We start from the raw sequence: 23,875 nt of genomic DNA, 5'->3' as shown, positions 1-23,875 counted from the left end.
CTGTTGTTTCTAATAGACAAAGCCCTGCTTTCCTCTTCTGCGGATCTCCCACGTCATTTGATGTAATTAGCATTCCCATTTACAGCTGTGTCTCGATACCCCTGTAGCACAGACAATACCAAACCTGTGCTTGGAGACTGCAGATGTGTAATCTGCATTTGGCACTAAATCAATTACTTACCCTGTATGGTAAATCAAGAACAATGAGTCCCATTCTGCATAGACCACCACAGACATCCTCTCCTTAAGATGTAATAGCTGTACACAACTGAACACCTAAAGAGAAAATAATAGAGCAGATCACTTTCACTGCCTCAGTCAGCCACCTTCTGGCTTTAAAACAATATTGAGTGTATTTTACAACAATACAACAGTTTATTTCATTGTTGTATAGCTTGTTATGTAAGGACAACTTTCCAGCTCTAGTGCAGGGCAGGTTGAGACATGGAAAGAAAGGGCTTATAACAGAGAGAGAGCAGACACATTCAAACATGGACGTGACTTCTACTCTAAACAGATTGAATGAAGAGATGTAGTGCTCACAGAAGTTAAACAAAGACGATTGCAACCAAGTATGTATTTATAAATGTGTTTTTATATATTTTTGTCTGGAAGTGTGAATTTGCTTTTGTGTGAATTGGGTTTGTGTCTTGCTTAATCTATCAATCCAAAGAACAAGTGGTAAACAAAAGCGAAGAGATAACAAAAAGCAGGAAATATGCAAGAAAAACACAAAAATGTTAAAATAGAAGTTTGAAAGTTTCAATCCATAAAAGTGTTCTTTGCAACTTGGGAGATTTTGATTTTATTGGAAGCACACATACAAAATGAAAGCATGGTTTATGCATGCAGAATTTCTTAAGACTTTTTTAGAAAATATGTAGAAATATGCTTGTGTTTGCCTAAACACTGACAAAAATAACTTTTAGCAGATACACACCTTTAAAATGTATAATCTTTCTCTTCCAGGAAAATGGTTTAAATATTTATGGCTCATGGTGTGCTACACAGATTTTACCCCTCTCAAATGCTCTCTAGAATGAGACTGTGACTCCTCTTGTGACCGACCACCATATACTGTAGCAAATCATAGTTCATGAATGTGAGTTAGCTCAATTTGTCTTTTTTTTTCTTCAGTTTTTCACTTTTGTCTTTTGCATTGACTTAAGTCATAAAACCACAATTCACAATAATAGATTTGTAGTCAGTTCTCTTTGTTTGTTTGTTTCTTTCGTTCTTTCTTTTAACCTGTGTGGTAAATTGGACAATGAAAGCTAAGTAGTGCATTGCATATGATCATATGTCAAAAGATACTGTCTATGATCATATCTCAAGAGATGTTCTGCATACTTCATACTAAAAGAATGCAATAGGCCACTTATTCTGACTGTGGCGATATGACTGCTTTCATTTTATTGAAAGATTACATTTCACTAAGATAGTACAGAGATTATCAAAGTCAAACTGTTTTAAGGCCCATTTCTAATGCTGTGCTTAGAAATTATTATTGTACGATTGGTCTGTAATTGTTGAGAACTGAGCCACTTAAATTATTCTTTTTCAGAGTAACTCACACTATAACCACTTTTTTAACCTTTATACAATAGCTTTTAGACGTAATCATGATTGTTGGCCATTCAGACCTTTTATGATCAAAGTTTCATGCTATTACCAAGTTGCAATAAGACTCCCTCTCCATGTCAAATTATATCACTCTCCCATTTGTTTGAAGCGCTGTGAGAGTCTTGGCCACGAAGGAATGCTTTTTAGGGATCGGACTATGCTAATGGATTTCCTCTTTAACATTCATTTAGGAACAAAGAGAAAAGGCTTTTAAAAGTTTATCCTGATTCTGATGTTTCAGTCACTGGCCTATTAAGGTGCTGCACTTCTATTGGTGATTGGTGTTATTTATAGCTTCTGCTGTAGCGTCACATTGGGAGCGTGATTGATGCTGTCAGGCTTCTGTAATTAAGGGAGAGAGTTTAAGTGGCACACCTGGGTATACAGGTTTACAGAAAGGGAAGATCAGTGTTTGAGTCTTTGAGAGAGAGAGAGAGAGAAAGAGAAAGAGATGCAAGCTTTCAGAAGAATGCTCATCCATTTGTATGCTTTATACATTATATTAGTTTAGATAGAAATTGTAATATGGTTTTAAAGGAAAGAACATGGAATTATTATTTAATCACATTTGAATTGTTGCTCAGCTTCTTCATCATTTTAACCTGAGACTAAAGGACTTAGTGATATGCTATTGACTACTCCATATATATATATATATATATATATATATACAATTTAATATATTCACAAACTAAATTAAAATACAGTATAGGCGTATAGTCTTCAAATATTTTTTTAAATATTGGTTCAAATTGTTCAAGAAAGTATTCAAGTAAACAATCAGTAGTAAAGAACAAATAAATTAAAAGCCAGCTTGTCAGTATTGATTAATATTTGATTAATATTATGGCATAATTCAGTGGCATTTGCAATGCAAGGCCTCATGCCAGATATCAGATATTTTGACAAATCCGACTTTTTGTCCTGCTTGTTTACATTAATATCCCACCAAGATGGGCATTCTGATCAAGAAGTGCATTTGAAGATTCACTGCTCAAGACCAGCTGCCTCTCTGTCTGCCTACTTGGTCCCAACAAAAAATAGGTAAAAAGAACATTTCTTTTGTTATTTTAGTATCAACATGCTACTGAACTAGTGTTTTTCATATCCTGGGTTTGAATTAGTTAAAGCACTGTGATGTCTTCATCCTGATACAGAAAGCTTATTGTGTTTTGAACTTTGCAATCCCCCCCAAACCCCCCCACCTGTTTTTTGTTTTTCACATAATTTCACTTACATCCCTAGAGAGACCATGTTAATCTAAGGCCTAATGTGAAACATAGTTCTGTTTCTTTTTTTTGTAGTGAGTGGAGTTGCTCATTGCTTTTTCACATCAGTTTTACACTCTCTAGAGTAGACAGCTCAGTTATAGCCCTCAGCTAGTCTACCTCCACAGATTTCTATAAGTTCTTACATTTTTAAATATGACATTTGAGAGAGCTCCATTACATTTTTCTCTTCTCCTATCATTTCTAATGAGTCTCTGTTCAGTTACCACTCGTATAGTGGTGGAAAATGCGGGCCTAAATAGCATACACAACACCAGCAAAGCTTTTCAAATAATTGCCATTCCTATTTCACATCACTGTGGTCAGTTTTTGGTGCAAATGCAAAAATAGTATATAAAAAAGACCACAATGCCAGGTATAAAGCTACAATGAACTGTGATTACAGGACCTCCATTTCATTGCCAAGAAAACACTCATAATGACTTCATGTGATATATTTTTTGTGGAACATAGTCCTTACCTGATAGAGCTTCATTCAGAAGTAAAAGGGTAATAATTTCAATCTTTTTGGATCGTATGATATTATTTTAGGAATTGTCTAGTTTCAATGAAATGCATTTGAGAATGGATACATATTACTTTAATAGTACAAATCTTCAATATGATAGAAATAGAGGTGCATGTTGTATCATAGACACTAGTAATGTTTGTTCTCTCCAAACGATCTATGTTTTCATGCAGATATGTTTCCTTTTCTTATTGTCTTGAATATCAGAATTGTCATCACATTTTCTTAATATTTAATATGATATATAAATAAATGGAGAAATTCCACCTACTAGCCAATTTTGACATGTAGTTTTGCATATCCCTATTTTCCATTCCTAGTTGGTCTCTTTCCCCCATCTGTTGGTATGAATATACTTATATCTCTGTGCTTGTACAGAGGAGAGAAGCAGCATGTGTGTGTGTAACCATGGGCAATCATGGCCTATTGTACAAACAAACCCAGAGCTTCGATCGCATTGTTATTCCCAGTACCATGCCAAGCCACTTTGGCCTTCAAAATCCATCATGTGCCCCCTAACACTGGCATGCAAGATAATGGTGGACGTCCAAATGACAAACCATCTGGTGTGTCCCTTTTGAAAAGTACAGAATGATGACAATGATGGCATTTATAATAATGTTTGAAATATCAGGCTTAATCAACACTGACCTTAATTTCCACTCTCTACCGTATCTTTGTGTGACTTTGAGAAAGTCATTTCCTTCCCTAGTTTTAATGGCTTTCCTGTCTTTTTCTCCAGTTATAACAAAAAATTGGCATTCTGATGCTTTCTGAGCCACATGAGATGGGTTTTCACAGTCGTAAGGAAATGTTGTGTACATCAGCAATCTTGTAGTGATAGTGAGTGAGATTGTGGCAGATAGCTGTTCTGATCTCATCACATGTTTGAGATGTCGAGGGTTTTTAATACAAAATGTGCCACATAGTCGATAGCCTTGAGCAAGGAAGGGTGGACAACATGGATAAAAGGATCATATTTCTTCCCTCAACTCAAAACAGATTTTTCCCCAAGGTCATGCATATGCGTGTTATGATTTAGTGGTAAAGATCTGAGCTTATAATTCAAAGGTTTTAACTTTGAACCCCATTAACATGCTGTGGAACTCTTAGACAATTGTATCTTACTGTTACATATTTCAGCAAATATCCAAGCATACAAAAATGCATGTGTGCATGTTACATATTACTAGAAATTCTTATGAGATCAGACTGACCTTACAGCATTTGCCTATTGCATCTCACATTGTGTTTTGCACTGCAAGGGTTTTAACTCAAAACTGGCCTTTTATTAGTGCTTATAAAGCCCATATTCTACATCCCTAATCCTACTCAATACTTACATTTAACAACTACCTTAATAACTATTAATAAGCAGCAAGTAATAAGCATTTATTGAGGCAAAAGTCATAGTTAATGGTTTGTTAATAGCGAGAATTTGACCTTAAAATAAAGTGTGATCAACTATTTTTATCATGTATAAAGGTGTTGTGATGGTAGAAGTGGTAAAATATATGAGCTTGTAATTGAAACATTGTAAAATTAAACCCAAGATGGCACAATTAATGAGTTGCCATCCTTGTGCCCTTGAGCAAGGTATTTAAACTCAGGTTACTGACTCTGATTGTCCTTGTAGTATAAAAAAAGATCATTGTGTCACTTTAGATAAAACTATAAATGTGAATGTGATGCAATGAATAGCTTGAAAGACTGCCTCAGTATGCATGTTGGAGTCATCTTTGTCCTCCAAACAGTTATAATGGACTTGTATCACCTTTGTAAGAATTTTAGTCACATTACTCTTCCTTTCATTAGGCCGTTAGAGAAAAAAAGCATGACTTTCATTTTAGAATGGTTTATGCAGTACTTAGTGCCATTTAATGTGCTATTTATTCAGCCAGTTTAACAAACCACATGTGGAGCCGGTTTTCAGGTTGTACAGCTCACACCCTGGCAACCCTGTGTTTTGGTGCACATCGATTTGTCCACTTCACTACTTATGAATCGGGCATCTGGCTGCTTCATTCACATCACTCAAATTGTGCATTAGCCACCTGACCTGCCCTCATACCCGTAGCACGTGTACCTGCTTTGATGTATGTCACACAAATGCCGTATACAGATAATACACACCTGTTCCTTCTGCAATCCAGCATTTAGCCTCCCCACCTGCATGCCTTCTGGATACTGAACACCTGGTTTGTTCCCTGGACCAGCTGTGATCTTTGCCATACTTACATAATAGGCCTTAATATGTGCTTTCCAATAATCTAATTTTAGAGAATGTTAGAAAGAGATGAAGTAGAAGACAGGAAGTGCTGGAGGACACTGTTCCACATGGAAGTGTATTACCCTCATGTCTCATTTTGTCTTGATTTGTGTGCTTTGGCAGCCCCTTTGTTTATTGACCCTTTCACTGATTCCTCATTTCAAATCCTAGATTTACACATTTTTGTGTATTGAAGGGACAAACTAATTGGCTACAGTTCTGGCTGTAGTTCATTTTTGCTGTACATTTTACATTTATGCATTTGGCAGACATTTTCAATACAACTTGCACTGCAATTAAGGACTACATGAGAATTGATCCCGAATTGCTAGCAGCATGATCTACTGTTAAGCTTAAAGGTATAGTTCACACAAAAATGGACATTACACACTGTTAGGCCATCCAAGATGCAGTTAAGTTTGTTTGTTCATTGAAATAGATTTGGAGAAATTAAGCATTGCATCACTTGTTCACTAGTGAATGCTTGGCATGGCAATAAATGGGAGCCATCAGAATGAGAGTCCAAACAGCTAAAAAACATCATAATAATCCACTTTTTAAAACTGTTTTAGACTGTTATTGCTTGTAAATGGTATTTTATCTGTGCATATTTCTCTTCTGATTCAGATGAAGATACAACATTTTCCCTGGAGAAAGCAATAATATGGATAGAGGACTTTTTATTAATGAATTTGTTTATTATAAACAGCTTTTTGATTCACAAAACGTTAATGGACTGGAGTCATGTGGATTACTTGTGTGGATTTTTGTAATTTTTTTATCAGCTGTTTGGACTCTCATTCTGACGGCACCCATTCACTGCAGAGGATCCATTGGTGAGCAAATGATGTAATGCTACATTTCTCCAAATCTGTTCTGATGAAGAAACAAACTCGTCTGCATCTTGGAAGACTTGAGTAAACTGGCTGAACTATTCACTTAAGCATTTTTTTGACAAGAGTTGTTTGGTTTAAGACTGTGATTTGCAACATTATCAGAAAACCTTGTTTCTCCCTCTCTTGCTCGTTTACATGTTTTTTTTCGCTCTTTTTTATCATCCATTTGCTTTCCATCATCCTCTCAATCAGTGGCCACTTGCTCTTCTGAGCTTGGTGATTTCTCTATGCCCCAAATGCTCTGTATTTACCCATGCACTCAGTCAGTATCCACTGGGCTGCTGAAGGTATGCACTCGGCCTAAATGGATGTCCAGAGCTTTCATCCTCACAAGTGCTTTGTCCTCTCAGCAGCTCTTTCACTCATTTATTCATTCCAGAATCCCTTTCTACGGGACGTTTTATTCAGAAACAAGATCTGAGTCTTCAACTATCAGAGAAGTAAACAGAACAGAAATTATTAAAATTGCATGTGGATTTTTACTGTTCTGTAAAAAGAAAGAGGGGACTCAGATCAGCAGGCTGTGGGGAAAAACAAAACAGATTTATAATGTAAAGGTACAGTGTTTAAATTCGAAACAAGTTTTCATAAACTCCACTCATATGCCATTATTTAGACTTTAGTCAGGGTAGCGCCATATTTTATTTTTTACAAGAATGAAAACAAATAGAAGTGCAGTGCAATTAATGGATTGTACTAAAACAACATGGGTTACTGATTGTTTAGATGACAAAACTTCCAGTAGACAAATCTCCATGAAACAATTTTGAAAGTTGTGAGTTGTGAAAATTACATGATTTAGGACGTTTATATACAGCATAAGCTATTGTAAAGACTGTACGTCTATCACTCACAGCCTCGTTTTCATCTGCATTAAGTTCAAAATGGCATCTAACCCGACTAAGATCTAAAAAATAATATAATGACAATTATATAGAATCCTCATGGGTCTTTAATCTTAGAAATCTGTTAAATGTACAGTACTGCAAATGTAGTCCACATGACTTGTGTACAATATTTTTAATTAATTTCATTCATTATTCGCTGATAATCTTAATCTTCCCCTCCGGTGAGCTGTTAAATGGAGAACTGCTGAAACCAGATAATTGAATCAATGAGGCAATTTCAGCTCATGAACAAATCATTTCGATTCATGAACAAATCCTTCTGATTCGTGAACAAAATGTTGAGTTTGATTTGTCAACTCAATCAACTGATTCATTAAAAAGAACTGGTTCAAAAGATTGATTCACTTCCTGATTTGGTTCAGCCTGTCTCAGTAATCCAGTCACAGCAACATTCAAATTAACAGCTCTAAAGGGAACATAGATTTTTGCCTTTTCCCTACTCATATGGCTTAAAAAGACGGCATGGATGTGGTATGGACTACACTATTTTTTTTCCCCAGTCATTTTTGGTGTCTTCCAGCCATGAACACCTGGAACTTTGTTATATGAAACGAGTTACATATAGATGTTTTAAAATTCTCCTTTTGTGTTTCACAGAAAAATAATAGCACAGTTTTGAAATGGCATCGGGGTGAGTTAATAGTGACAGAATCTAATTTATATTGGTCTTGATTATTTGATAAAAGGAGGGTTGGGCACAGACATTGTTTTGAAAACAGATTATATAGTTCTCTGTGTATTTGCTGGGTGCTATTGTCCTTGTTCCCTTGATAATCTGTCCACTTCTCTTTATAATCTGTTGATTTCTTTTGTACTGATTTACTCAACAGTGTGTCCATGTGCAGTTCTTCTACTGATAATATGTGAGGTTGGATGGCATGTAGTATAATCCTCATGGATAGATGAGACGCAGCATGTTGAACTGAGGGTCAGAAGGGCACTGATGCATGCCGATCGAGTGTGGAGATTAGGCCGGTGTCCAGTTGTAATTACAATGGTAATTCCACTCTCCAGATGGATGCTTTTACAAGCGAACACAACAAGGACAACACAACACAACAAGGTCCACATGTCTCTGAGAGTTGACGGCTTTGAGGAAAGCAGCTTACATTAAATGGGGGGACAAGTATCATCAGTCCTATTGCGTCTCCAGCCTTCGACTTCACCGTTAATGCCTGGAGATCATACTTTACTGCTGTTGTCCCCTGTGTTTGACTCTGCCGTAATGTTTAAAGACTCACACTTTAATACCACTTCGATGAAGCGGGTAACGTGCCTGCCACACTCCTCAGCAGGAGAGCATCGAGACCCCTGCTGATCAGAATCGAATCCCACACACACACACACAAACAGACATAAACAAATGCTCCGCAGAAGGGAGAATAATGCAAAACTGCTTAGAAATCGTCATATGAGTAACAAAGGAGGAATGAAACGGAGAGGGATGCTGAGGAATGAACTTTTAGGGGAACACAAGAATACAGTCTTTCATTAAGAAAAAGCACCAAGCATCAGACTGTGTTTCAGATTCTTTTCCCAAAAGCTTTACATTGAATTCTCAGAGTGGGATTTACAGACTTTCTGTTAATGTTCAATTTTCATCTTCATAGGAACTTTCATGTAGGGACTCTTAACATGAATTCTCGCTGTGCTCTATTTCACAGGTTGGGCTTCCCTATGATGCTGATGACCTGCACAATAGGCATGTGCTACCTGCTCGCAACTCACATCGGACTTGGCTGGAACACATAAACGTTCCCTCTATATGGGGAAGCAAAAAGACTTTGGGTGTGTCTGCAGTTTACGTTTGAGTGTGTGTGTTTGTGTTTTGAATGACACATATGTTCTTCTTCGAAGGATCCATGAAGACTTAAACTTTGTAGACCTGGTTCATCCTGAGGGACTTAGCTTTACATGCAGGAGAGGTATAGAGAAGATAAACCATGGGAACATCTGATCATCTGCTGTATTCCTACAGGTGTATCACACTGCTATGGTGCTACTGCTGCTTTGTGATAATGGTACAAGAGAGAGTTTTTTTTTGGAAAACCTGTTTATATAAAATGAAGAAAAGCAGAAGATTGTTTTGTTTTGTTTTTTAATAAAAAATGCAGATCTGCTTATTTTATTTATTGATGAAGTTTGAATTTTTTGAAATTCCAGTTTGAAATTCCCTTTTCGAGACATCTTCCAAAAGGGATCCTCTGTGGCCCACAATTGTTTTGAATGGTTTAGAAATGTTAAAATTATACAATTTACATCATTTACCATATTCAGAAAATCTAAAATAATGATATGCATGTAGTTATCCATTGATTTCATGTTGAAAATGTAATGTCTGCATATAAAATTTAAATGCAAAGTTTTTAAAGAGAGTTTAATTTGCACAACATGTACAGTAGTTGGGTAACACTTTCTATTTATGCCGACTGTATTCATAATACCTTTTGATGCACCTTATAATCAAATTTATGGTGTAAATAATTGTAACCACATGTTATACATTATAATGCTTGCTTAATGCTTACAGAACTACCACATTTTGCTATAAGTTTGATTGCATCATATAATAATTGCTGTTAATAGTGTTCATCGTCTGTTTTATTACGTCTTAAATTGATTTTTCCGTACTGCTGGTTCGTCTGGTCAGAGGAGAACTGGCCCCCCGACTGAGCCTGGTTTCTCCCAAGGTTTTTTCTCCATTCTGTCACCGATGGAGTTTTGGTTCCTTGCCGCTGTCGCCTCTGGCTTGCTTAGTTGGGGACACTTCATTTCCAGCGATACCGTTGACTTGATTGCAAAGATACTATTTAAACTGAGCTGGATGTTGACATCACTGAATTCAATGATGAACTGTCTTTAACTGAAAAATTTGTTTACTATTGTCATTTTGCATTATTGACACACTATTTTCCTAATTAATGCTGTTCAGTTGCTTTGACACAATCTGTATTGTTAAAAGCGCTATATAAATAAAGGTGACTTGACTTGACTTAAACATTGATCACAAATAACAGTGTGTGTTTAATGCTCTATAAAGGTGAATAGTGAAAGGTAAATATTAATTGTGGTTACGGTTGTTTACAGTATGAATGTGAATACCTTTATAAAAATGAAGACCTCTATAGTGCATTATACAGTGCATGCTTATAGGACACATAGAAAGTGTTACTGTTGTGGGTGTTGCCAAGATTTTGGTTCGATCATTGTTTTCAGTCACTGTTTGTTTGCTTCAACAAGAAATTCTTGCATCTGATTGCAAGGAGAGAGTTTGTGTTTTAATCAGTTCCCACCATTTTTTGTTTTAATTAAACATTGCTATCACAATCCACTACAGAACTACCAGCTATTTTAGAATTAATTGTGTAAGTACTTAAAGCAAGTTATTGACTAAGCAGTTTAAATGTCACCGTGCAAGACAGGACCTTCCTGAAATTGTGTATTTAAGTATTAATGTATGTGTGGATAAATAACAAGCTGAAAATTATAACTTCACTTTAATGTAATCACTTTTTGATTTTTAATTGATCATACTATATAGTGCAATGTAGGCTACCTGTAGAGGATATATTTTAGGATAGTTATACATCAATAATATAGTCACCCATTTCTTTATTACTCATATTGCCCCTAGTGTTTTTTTTTTGCCCATTATGAACACTTGATGAAGACCTGTAAAGGATGATCAGTTGGTTGCTTGTCTGTACATGTTCTGTGACTGGGACTAACATTCATTGTACAGTAAAAAAAAAAGAAAAAGTTTTTACCTTCAAACTTTCAATGACTTGTAGAACATTTTGCGCACCAGTACATGTTCAAATATCAGAGCATATCAGACAAAACACCTCCGTGTACTAAGATCACGCACGGGAAGGAGCAATCTATCAGATTGATAATCACTTTGGGTTTAAAAGAGAAAAAGGCATTTACATCATGCGACAACTTCTGTAGTGCTTTGATTAGCATCAGCTGCTGTTGGTTCACTTTTGCCCCATGTGCAGTAAAAATTGGAATTGTGGAATATGCAGAGTATGACAAATGGATCAATAATTGTAATTTGCCCATTTGTTTGTTCATCACATATCTGCTGCATATCTTGAATGCACATTATCAGTGAGTGAAGTTGAGCATGCATATCACCACACAACTACATGGAGTAGCTGGAATGCTTGAGGTGGAGGAAATTAATTTGGCAAAGAGGTACTGATTACCTCCAGCAGCCATGAAATGTCACAGGCTACACTGGGCAATGGAGCAGTCATTCAGAAACCAGAATGCCTTTGATTATTCCCTTGTTTTCATAAATCCCTCAAAAAAAAAAAAAAAAAATAAAATGCCAGTTTTTTTTTTTTCAGGGAATTGCTATACTGCATTTGATTAATTCATAAGAAGCAGTGAAATGTTACAAATTTTGAAAAAGCATGCTTTTGCCTGATTTAATGTCTTTTGGCCATTTGATATTTCAAATACTTTCGATCCATCTAAAAAAGAAAAACAGAACTTGGATATTCAAAGAAAAGCAGAGATCTTTCAATTTTTAGCAAAATTGTTTAAGTCATCACCCTATATAGGATTTTGTTCACAAAGACAAATGCATTTATGCAACATACAGTAAAAAAAAAACATTCATTGCAAATAAAAAGTCTAATATTTTTTATAACTTAAAAAGTCATAATTCTAAATGTACTTAAAGCCATTTTTTTTACATAATGAAAAACAGAAATGGGCTTCCATAAACAAGAAAACAAACAGGCAAAAGAAACTGAGAAGATTGTAAGCATCATCTAACAGCAATTTTAAGTGTCACACTTAACAATGAACCTTTAACCAAACATCTAAAAGCATAATCTTGAGCAATCTGGATGGGTGACAGATAAATCTGGGACATTGTTTACCAAAAATAAAATGCCATTTTGAGTAATAATGCAAATTGATTTTATTCCTATATTGTGCTATACCACCCACGATGGCAGCTTAGGGATCTACAAATAAAAATTAATTGAATCTTGGGAAGATACAGCTGTGGTCTTGAGCGTATAGTGCAGCTCTACTGGCTGTTTATATTTATGTATATGGCTGTGGTTCTTGTGTTGTGTGTGTGTGTGTGTGTGTGTTTAGCTGAGGGAACTGGCTGCAAAGTGAGGATGTTAAAAGGTAAGTCAGTTCCCCTCTGAGTCAGTCTCAGAATAAAGCACACTGGGCTAGACAGTTGCACATATGGCATGATAAAACTTCTGCCGTGGCAACATCTGCTGAGCATTTGCAGAATCCACTGCATGTTTCAGTCTTGTAGAGCATTAGCATGCTGAGTTATTTCCTTGTAGTATCACTGTGACACATATGAAGCAAAATAAGACTTAAAATAGAGATTAGGAACTGTCCATTCAAAACATTTTCCATCAAACCTATAAATAATGTTTTTGAAATGTGAAACCTTTCCTTTTACACAACAATGCTGCAATTTTTGCATTTAATTTCTTGATCGTTTGAGTTTTGAATCTCTGTCAGCTGGTTCCATTAGTCTCCAGCTTATTGTTCCCTTCACGTTCTATCAAACAAGGCAATGCACAGATTTATAGGGTAATGGTTGCAGAGAACAGCTTTTAACATGAGGCATTACGTTTCTGAAATGTCCCCGGGTCTACAGGCTCTGATTAGAAATGCGTATTAAATGGTGTATTGCAGAATTTGATGGAAAGAGATTTTTCTGAAACAACCAGAACTACCCTTTTAGCTGTACAGCTGCTGTTCAACTATTTCAATGCCTTTTTAAAAGTAAAAGGTTTCTCCCCGTATTTTTTATAAAAAGTTACAAAGCGCTAATAATAAAGAACAATTAGCATGTCCTTTTCTAATTTAATATTTGGGAAATGTTTTCAAACTGACAGAGCAATGTTATCAAAATATAATTTAGAGAATGTACTTCCTTTCAACCAGTTCAGTTCTACTTAGTGATCAAGTCTGCCCTGTAAAAGCTCTACTTTTTTTCAGCTGCCAGATTACACAAAAGTAAGCTACAACGGAGCCTTTGGAGGTTCAAGATTGTTACCAGGATTATTGGGTGATTGAGGGAACATGTAGTAGATGTTTTACCACTGCCAGCTTTCTTTTTTTTTTTTTTTTTTTTGAAGGGCTCTTAAAAGCATGAAATGGACAGGGATATTTTTTCCCATCTTCCTTTCACGTCACAGCTCAGTGTTGTCTCTAATAGAGGGCTTGGGACTGTGTGTGGATCCCTTCTTGTAGATGTAATTTTCCTCCAATTGCAGTGTGGTATGAGGAAGGATGGCAGATTTCAATCTGTACCCAAGTCTGATTTCAAGTCCATTGAATACTGTGCAATTCAAACAACCGTCAGTGGCATGAATGACTTCTCAAGGTATCAAAAAATCTCTCTTTTATAAATGTGTAATATGCAAATTCATATTTGTTCATATTTGTTATTCAGATACTACTTGTTAATACTTTTTAAGAAAATAATACTTGTTCATGTTATTCTGTAATTTCTTAAATCCCACGGCTTAATTTCTCTTTTTAACCAGACGTTTGACAAACAGATGTGTCTCCTTGTCACAAATGTTTTCATCAGTATGAAAAACAAAAAGGGAACTTTTGTTTTTGCAGTTCTTTGATTCAGAATAAAGCCGGTAAAGGCCTGACTTAGAATTGTTTTGTGGTGTTGCCATGTCAGTCCATTGGGAATCTCACAATTGGTGCAGTGTCCTTAAAGCATTGTGTTTTCAGTTTTATTTCACTGAAAAATTACATTGTTTCTGATTCTTTCTTGTTTCAAGTCAAAATCACATCTCTCTGAGGCAGTGAGGTTGGCAGGAAATTGCATTATCGAAGGCTTAAACAGGCTTTTGGGTGGTGGCAACAAAGCACGTGGAGATACAATTTCATTATAGCTAAACTGATGTAATTTTGTCCTTCATTTCAGTGTGCCCCTCTCAGTTTCTTTCTTCCAGGTTAGCCTTTCAAGGCTTAATATGCAATGTAAATGCCATTTAAAGAGCTGGATCTGCACCCCAGCTACCAGCATTGATTAACGTTAGTAAGCACTGGATGAGCCATTGTTGTGGTGCTACATCACCCACTATCTAATCTATGTGCTTTACGCTTGTTTGAGGGCTGATCCCTAAGGGAGGGAAGCATTTGGTTCTTTTCCAATCTCATATTCCTGTAGTTTTAGTTCTAGTCTCTGAATCACTCTAATTTCAGAGCTGAAAGTCTTGCTTGAGCTTGTCAAATGTCATTCAGTGCTGAAGCTCCCGATGACACCAACTATATAAGTGGAATACATATTCCACTTATATGAGGGTCAGGTGTTATCTAGGGAGGTTTATTCCAGCTAGTCCAGGGGTGCCTAAAATTACACAGTTTGAGAAGTATACACTCACCGACCACTTTATTAGGTACCAGGCTGGACTCAGCTTTGCCTTCAGAACTGCCTTAATTCTTCATGGCATAGATTCAACAAAGTGCTGGAAATATTCCTCAGAGATTTTGGTCTATAGTGACATGGCAGCATTGTGCAGTTGCTGCAGTTTTGTTGGTTGCATATCCATGATGCCAATCTTCCATTCCACCACATACCAAAGGTGCTCAATTGGATTGAGATCTGGTGACTGGAGGCCAATTGAGTGTAGTGAGCTCATTGTCTTGTTCAAGAAACCAGTTTGAGATGATTTCAACTTTGTAACATGGCGCATATCATTCTGCTGGAAGTATCCATCACAAGATGGACATGAATGGATGGACATGGTCAGCAACAATACTCAGATAGGCTGTGGGATGTAAACGATGCTCAGTTGGTACTGAGTGGCCCAAAGAGTGTCAAGAACATATCCCCCACACCATTACACCACCATCACCAGCCTGAACCATTGATACAAGGCAAGATGGATGCATGCTTTCATGTTGTTTACACCAAATTCTGACCCTACCATCTGAATGTCGCAGCAGAATTTGAGACTCATCAGACCAGGCAACCTTTTTCCAATCTTCTATTATCCAATTTTGGTGAGCCAGTGTGAATTGTAGCCTCGATTTCCTGTTCTTAGCTGACAGGAGTGGCACATGGTGTGGTCTTCTGCTGCTATAGCCCATCTTCTTCAAGGTTCAATGTGATGTGTATTCAGAGGTGCTCTTCTGTATACCTCGGTTGTACTGAGTGGTTATTTGAGTTCTCCTCCTACATTCTTCTTTGACCTCTGGCATTAACAAGACCAGGGCAAATGTTTTGCTCCAACCTTGATAAAAACTCACCTGCCTGTAACTTTCTAGTAACCCTTAGACCTTGATTAGCTGGACTGTGGCTCTCTGGTATATTCACCCCTGCTGACACCCCTGGTATATTCAAATGATTTCTGAAGGTTAATGTAATGGCTGCTTTTGAAAATTGTAATTACATTTCAGAATCTTACTGCTTTTTTAAGAGACTGTATTTTTAATCAAATTAGTGCATCATCGGTGAGCTTAAGAGATTTTTTCTTTTCAAAAACATTAAAAAATCTTACAGAATACAAACTTTGAATGGTAGTGTATATATTGTTGCTTGCCAAAAATTTTACTGTCACAAGAAGGTGGCTTATTTTGAATGGACCAGAACCAGAGACTAAAGGCGTCATGCATTTTTAAGTAAACTCTCTGTTGAATCACTCTCGGTCTTATTTACGCATTGCCAAATCACAGAGGATAGAGAGAGCGTGCTGGATAATGAACGATGCTCTTTGGAAGCATATAGAAGCATTCATAAACATACAGTATGATCATTTGCATATGAATCTAGCATTTGACTAATCTGTAATCTCCTTTATTTTGGCACCATTATGCATGATGTTGAATAGGAAAAATACCCGGTAAGTTGTGTAGGAGGCTTCGCCTGACATGGCGGTTTTACAATGTGAATTAAACTGTTACACTTTTGTTCTACCAAGACAGATACTGTAATCGTCCTTTCAGCTCTCTGACCGAGTTTGCTCTCTCCCTGATTGTAGTCTGTGTCTAATTTTCATTGCCCTTCTCCCCCCAATACTACTGCATGCTGAGTCCCGTATTAATTAGAATGGGATTAAATGGGTTATGTCGACTGTAATTAAGAAGTTGGGTTTAGAGCTTAGGGGAGACTCAGTGGAAGGTTTCTGAATAATCGAACCTTGGTCTGTAGAAGTGCAAAGTAATAAGACACAAGATGAGATCAGCGTTGGCGCTGTCAGTCAGCAACCTCTGTGTGTTTCCAGGGATGACCTTTGAAATTCATTCCAAAAACAGCATATGTTTCCAGCTCATTCTGAACCAAATAATCACAAAATATACCAGGATAACATTTCAACAAGGTGGAGAAACTAAGAGAGAATACACAGAGTTTATTATTATATATAATGTGTCAATGCACAAGCCCTTGATTGTTAATTATATATATCATTTTTATTGTATTTTTTAAAAACCTTCTATGTCCAGGAAGCTATGTTAACCTTTGCCACCCGTACCAAGCTGCGACTACACAAGTTGTTGATTGACAGTTTTGAAAGAGTTTTCTCCAAATCCCTGTGGCTAATGTTGAGGCTCTTCTTGTATCCATGGCTACAGCAATGGCATGTTGTATGTTTTCCTGTTATTGTGAGAGAGTGTTTTTTGAGGCTTTAGAAAAAGCCAGCTACACAGACACAGGAGCACAAGTCATGTCAGGGGCAGTGAAATTGTGACATCCATATTGATGACGCTCTCATTAGTCTTCCCTTCAGCTACATGGGGGCGGTCAGGGGTTGCCAAAAGATTTCCACTGTCAAACAGATACTTTTATTTATTTATTTACTGGCTGGGTTCTCTGGATCTTGTTTTCAAGGTTAGCCACTCTTTTCATAGTTCATAAACTTTGCTGAGGCCTGCATGATATTGAACTTTGCTTATGTTCTTGTGATGTACAAAAATGTGCACACATACTATGTGCTGTATGTTAAAAGGGCAAGTACAAGAACAGCTATAGCCAGGAATACATACTTGCTAAGCCTGGACTTACATAAATGCCAAGCAGAGTGTGTGACAATTACAAAGGAACATCAAATGTATAAACATCAAAGCAAGTTTCTGACTAACTAAATATGCAGTCAGGGTCCTATTTTACATATGCATGTCTAGATAATTCCCAAAATAAGACAATGAGCATAGTCAAGCCATGAATGGCACTGTGCAAGGAGCTGATTATCCTTGAAGGCTCCAGCTCCCAGAGATTAAGTAATAAAAGGGCTTTTCACATGTGAAATAGTTAACACTGGGTCATTCTAAACCCCCAGGTAAATGGAATTCTGTGCTGCACCCCAAATCGCATACTATATACTAAATAGTATTTAAAATTAGAATTAGTGTGTCCCAAATTTTAGTATGCTGAAATGAGTATGCCGGATTAATTAGAGCCATAAACACGAATAAAAAGTGTTAGTCAGTAGAGACGGTGGTAGCACGTAAGTGTCTGCTTAATACATTGTTTCTATTTCTGTTATTTAGATTAATATTTAGGAAGGAATAATTCATTTACAGTTTATTTGTATTTTTGATAATATGTAACATGATGAAAACATTTTTTTATTTAATATCTGCATTATATTTGATCTGCAACAACATTGTAAACTTTTATAAAGATATGCTTGGTCATTAACTTTTAAGTGCATCATTATGCAAAAGCATGAGGGTATTCATAACCTGAAGTTTCACACTGTACATTCCTAAACCCGGGTTAACATTCTTATTTTTATTTTTGCGGTGTCAGTGTCATATGTTCTCGTATATATGTGCATGATATGTGCAACATTTTATATACAGTATATAAAGCATTCCAGTCCCACTTTATATTAAGTGGCCTTAACTATGTACGTACATTTAAAATTAATCATTTGGTACACTGCACTTATTGTGTACATGCATGTTTTTACATTGTACTTATATTTAAAAAAATACCTGTAATTAATTTATTTAATTACATTTATAATTACACTGTTGACCCGTCTCTTACACCTTAACCCACCCTTAGACTTACCCATACCACCAAACCTGTCCCTAACCTTACCCGTATCCCACCTCAATAGCAGCAAATGTGGGATGATTTTGAAATGATTTTTTTCAGGAAATTGCCTCTCCACTGTATAAGGAGCATTGTCTAAGAGGACTTTTTGGAACAGCCTTCATGTTGAGAGTGCACAAAACACCTGGAGGCATCATCTGTATGCCCATCAACTGGAAGTGACTTGAAATGAAGTACTATGATATGTCAGGGAAACATACAGAGATGCTGAGCTGTGGATGCATTTATCTTTTAAAGGATAATAAATATGAGATCAGTGATTGCTGTACTCTAACAGCACTCAGCTCTGTTGGAAACACACAGAAAACACAGGGATTTTCTCTGATAGGTGTTATTTCAGCTTTGATAGCTTTGAGTGTACACAGTGAAAAATATTGCACTCGAAATGTTTAAATAATTTATCTTCATCTGATCTAAAACTGTATCTGCGAGTAGACCTAAAATAGTAGGTCTTGCTCAGAAAATTTAAATGATCTCATGAATAAATGGAGCTTTTAGTATCACATTAAACTTTTGAACCCAGATGTGTTTTAAAGCTGATGAGAATGAGGCTTTGAGGAATTGGGTGTTTTTACCCTACGAAGGAAAAGATAGACACAAATGTTCAAGACCTCTGCGACTGTAACAATTGTCGTTGCTTAGAGAAAATGCTGACCTCATTTTCAGGTTCGCTGACCTGAATTTAGCTATCAAGAAATTACATTTAGGTTATGTGAGGCATAGTGACTAATCTTCCCTTTCTTAGAAGATCTGCGTAATTCTCTCAGAATCTTCTTCATTTAATGATCACAGGACGAGTCTCTTCCATGTCATCTTTTCTCTTTCCTTTTGTCTCTCTATCCTGCTATCGTTGCCTCCCTGCCACTTCTGTTTCCCCCCCCTCTGGAACAAAAATAGACATACTTCCACAGTTCTGGTTATGCGGTACAAAAATGCAGAATCCACAGATTTCTGTATCTCTTGTGCTGTGTAGCACGTAGAGGAGTAGCTAGCTGTACAGTATATATTTCAATGTACTAAACTGATGCACACTGAGTATAATTTATAGAAATAGAATCTGCTTATCAATGCATTTTTTTTTACCAGTTTGGTGTAATTCTGTATTTGACAAATATGACAGAGAACAACGATTATAGAATACATTAAACTTCCGATATGTCTATATTGATTTTTTTTTTTACTGTTATGAGCATTTTATGATTATCTACTAGCTTGACAATCTGTTAACAAAAAAAAACAAACAAAGAAAGTCAGTTCATTTACACTAATGTGACTGTCACTCTGAAATGGAAAACTTCACTGTGACTTTTGAACAATTTAATGCATCCTACCTTAATAAAAGTATTCATTTTATTCAGCAATTAATTCATTCATTCAAAAACAACAACAACAACAACATCAACATACTGAACTGTAGTGTCTTGTGAATTTTCTCTTACAGAAAATGTGCCTAATAATCTTAACGTTTGCCCCTTCTTGTACAGTTCAAAATGTATGTACATTGCTCAGGTCTTTCTTTCTTACCATAGCATATCACAAAATACACAAGAATGAAGTTTGGATGGTGGAGTCAGTCTGTCCTTTTTTGACATGTCAACTTTTGCATTGATAGCCGCGACCTCAAGCAAGAAGAGGTGACCCAATGTCCGCTCATCCTATCAGTGGCACATCTTAACAGCGAAGAACATCTTTCTGCTCCGTCAGCAACACACCATCTGTCACATCGATAGGTCTCTTTAGCAAGAATGGCCTTGTGAAAGTGTCTCTGATTTACTGAGTCTTCATTTTGTGTGTGAGCCATGTCCCATGAGAACCAAAGTTTCAGGATATCACACATGGACAGAATGACCTTCATACTGGGCCACAGCCTGCCTGCGTGAACCGCTGCTAGTCTTTATTCTCTTTTTTTAAAATCAATTACGCATCTTGCATTGATTTGATTACATTGATTAAATGTTATTACGCATAGCTATTACAACGCTATAAGGTCAATTCAACCTCTGATTATTGCAAAATTATTCTAAGTGTACGTGAGAAATCACGGCATGATTATATTGTTACTTCGAAGAAGTTAAGTTGGTCAACTTGGTTCTATAGTAATGGTCATGACCTCTGGTTAGATATAGTCTTACCTTAATTAAGTGTGTACAGATCTATGAGGACTAAATAAAAGTATTCTAGAATGAGCTAAGTATTGCACGAGCCGTTCAGAATATTAGTAAATCGCCTCTGTCTAATGACCAAGACTGATGAGTTTTGAGACTCAAAGTGTTATAGGAATAAGATTAATGAGATTCAATACGATTAAAAAGCGAAATGGAATGATCAAATGTTAGAATAATAAGAATTAGAAATGAACAAACAACCAATTGGCATTTCAACCTAAATTCAAAGTCACAATAAAATGGAGTCAGATTAGAGTTCAACTTAAATTAAATAAATTTGCGCGCTGAAAAGACTGAACACGTAAGAAACCTTCAGCCACAATTAGATACCTCCGTTGGGCCAATGTGTGGACCTTACAGATCTCAGTTTAAAAAGCTGTAATTGTGATATTTTTGTGTAAGCTTATTTTGAAGTTGGGAATGAGAAGACCTGGAGGCAGCAAGAAGTAACATATTCAAACCAGTACATTTCTGTAAAGTAATTACATCTCTTGAATCTACATGATTAATTGTAGTTGTTACTTTTTATCTCATGATTCTGACTTTTTTCATGCAGTGCTGAGAAAAAAAAAATCATCAAAATTGCAAGAAATAAAATCAGAATTGCAAGATGTTGCAAGGAAAAAGTCTGAATATATTTCGCAAAAATATATAGTTTATGTATATTTCTAAAAGTTAATTACCCATATACTTATAAAAATGTATATTATAAAAGTTAAAGTCAAACTTTTTTCTCAGAATTGCGGGTTTACATCAATATATCAATTCTGAGTTATATCTCGCAATTCTGACTTTATTTCTCAAAATTTTGAGAAAAACAAAATCTGAATTGTGAGATAAAAATTCAAAATTACCTTTTGATTGATTGATAAATTGTGGTGGAAACTTACATCATTTATTGTCTTTTCTAATAATAATAATGCAAAAATGATCATATTAATTAGAATTTGATTATCTCTAATGACAATCCTATGTTAACGAAAACTACTAATAATAACACCTACCACTATTTCGGCAGGGTTTGTATTGTGATATGGAAATTGAGTATAGACTCCAGTACAGCTTTTATTTAGTGAACAGCTCGACACCAAAATCTTTGATCAATGATAATCAGATGCAGGCCCACTAGGATTGAAATGTCATCCTTTCACTTAAAGGTTCATTTGAAAAGCAGTAAATGTAACAAACTCTACTCCTTTCAGTCTGTCATCTAAACATTTGCAGGCAGCTGTTCTGTCTCACAGTTCAACATACATCCACACTGTAAGATTCACTTTTAGAAATATGAAAGTAAAATTACTAAACTTGTAAACATTTGTGACATTAATGGCACAGTTTGTTGTAACAGACGATATCTTCCTATAATACTTGGTGTGGGCTTTCCATCAGTGACCAAAACGGACAATAATCGGGGCAAAATAAACGATAATGCAGAAGTAATTCAATAAATCTCTTATTTGTAGACATCCTAATTTGTATTCTGCATGCACAAGAGGTTTATCTCACTGCTAAACATCCCTCTAAAACTTTTCTACAAGGAGTTGTTTACTGCATTTCAAATCTTAGCAGGGGCGGACTTACCCATTAGGCAAAGGTAGGTGACCGCCTTGGGCCCCCAAAAGCCAAGGGCCCCCTAAAATGCTTTTCATATAGGACATGCGCATTAAGCTCTGACATGCAAACGGTTGCTGTTTACGGTGTTTATTACCACGACAACCATCCGAGTTGAACGTGCTTTTTGTGTATCCTGCTTGAAGGAGATGAAAATATTATGCATCTGAAGCTGTAATTTAATCCTTAGGTGTGTAAATGTATAATTGCCTTTTCATAATTTTTTCAGTTTTATTTAAATTTTGTAGTTAAAATAACTAAAAATAAATGTATTTTGAAGTTTAGAATTAGACAGCCTTTGCACACAGGCTTACGCTGCTAACTCATCAGTGAATTTCTCATTCTATATTTCTGACGTTCCAAAAGCGCCTCCTACTGGCAGAGAATGAATGTTCATTTTCAATAATCCAGTCTGTAGTTTTTGTTCAGACCAATGCGAAAATCCACCCACATAACCCTGTTTTAAATGAATATAATAATTTATACTTCTGACTCACCCCTGGTTTAAATGCTCAATTGTGAGCTTTATCATTTTATAATTTATTTTGTTTTTGTGAAAACCTATATCCCAACTGTAAATCAGTTGCTATTTCGTGGTCTACAACATGAAAGAAAGCCATTATAACATGTACATGAAAAATGTAGAAACACTGGACACAACTATGGGGCACCATTGTGCAGCAGCAAGAACCTCAAGGTTGCAAATGTATGTAATGGAAGTCATGGCCTAATGGTTAGAGAGTTGGTCTCGTAACCCAAAGGTTGCGGGTTCGAGTCTCGGTACCGGCAGGGATTGTAGGTGGGGGGAGGGAATGTACAGCGCTCTCTCCCACCTTCAATACCACGATTGAGGTGCCCTTGAGCAAGGCACCGAAGCACCAACTGCTCCCCGGGCGCAGCAGCAAAAAATGGCTGCTCACTGCTCTGGGTGTGTGTTCACGGTGTGTGTGTTCACTGCTGTGTGTGTGTGCACTTAGGATGGGATAAATGCAGAGCACTAATTCCGAGTATGGGTCACCATACTTGGCCACATGTCACTTCACATGTCACTTTTGTCCCTCATATGGATGGCTTAATGATGGCTTGTGGTCAAGGAGAGGAATTATATCTCTTGTTTGTAGAAGAGTGAGTGAATCTCAAAAGTCATCTCTCATCTATCATAATAGGATACCATGCATACTTATCCAAACAGCTTTGTGTCCTCAATTTAATTCAGTTTCAAGGCTGCAGACACAGATATCTATATCTTCAGGGAAATTATATCTTAATCTACAGTTTTTAAAAGCTAATTTTGTTTTTCTTGTACGTTTGTTTTACCTTCTAAGCACACTTCTAAAAGTCTCTACAGATTTCTGAACCGAGGAACAGACACATGCTGTTGAAATGATCTTGACAATTTATTTAAAGGCACTTCACAATGCACTTCTCACTTGACATATGTGGTATTTACCAACATGCATATTTTTTCTTTATAGTGCTTGATTTTGACTGATTATAGCCATATAGCTTTAGTTTAGTTATTATTT

At 36.3% G+C, this 23,875-nt stretch overlaps 1 protein-coding gene across 1 annotated transcript in view; it reads left to right on the top strand.

Moving 5' to 3' along the window:
• The window catches only part of LOC107673493 (P protein), an 87,532-nt gene extending 78,013 nt beyond the window's left edge, over positions 1-9,519 (top strand). Inside the window, exon 25 of the mRNA XM_016467090.1 lies at positions 9,158-9,519. Within this exon, the coding sequence (XP_016322576.1) occupies positions 9,158-9,245 (88 nt within the window). The 3' untranslated portion in view covers positions 9,246-9,519. The remainder of the gene's footprint in view (positions 1-9,157) is intronic.
• The last annotated feature ends 14,356 nt before the right edge of the window (positions 9,520-23,875 follow it).

Source organism: Sinocyclocheilus anshuiensis, unplaced genomic scaffold, assembly GCF_001515605.1.
Source record: "Sinocyclocheilus anshuiensis isolate Anshui unplaced genomic scaffold, SAMN03320099.WGS_v1.1 scaffold44, whole genome shotgun sequence".
NCBI lineage: Eukaryota > Metazoa > Chordata > Actinopteri > Cypriniformes > Cyprinidae > Sinocyclocheilus > Sinocyclocheilus anshuiensis.
The sequence above is the reverse complement of the archived record's forward strand: the minus strand, read 5'-3'. Positions and strand labels throughout refer to the sequence as shown.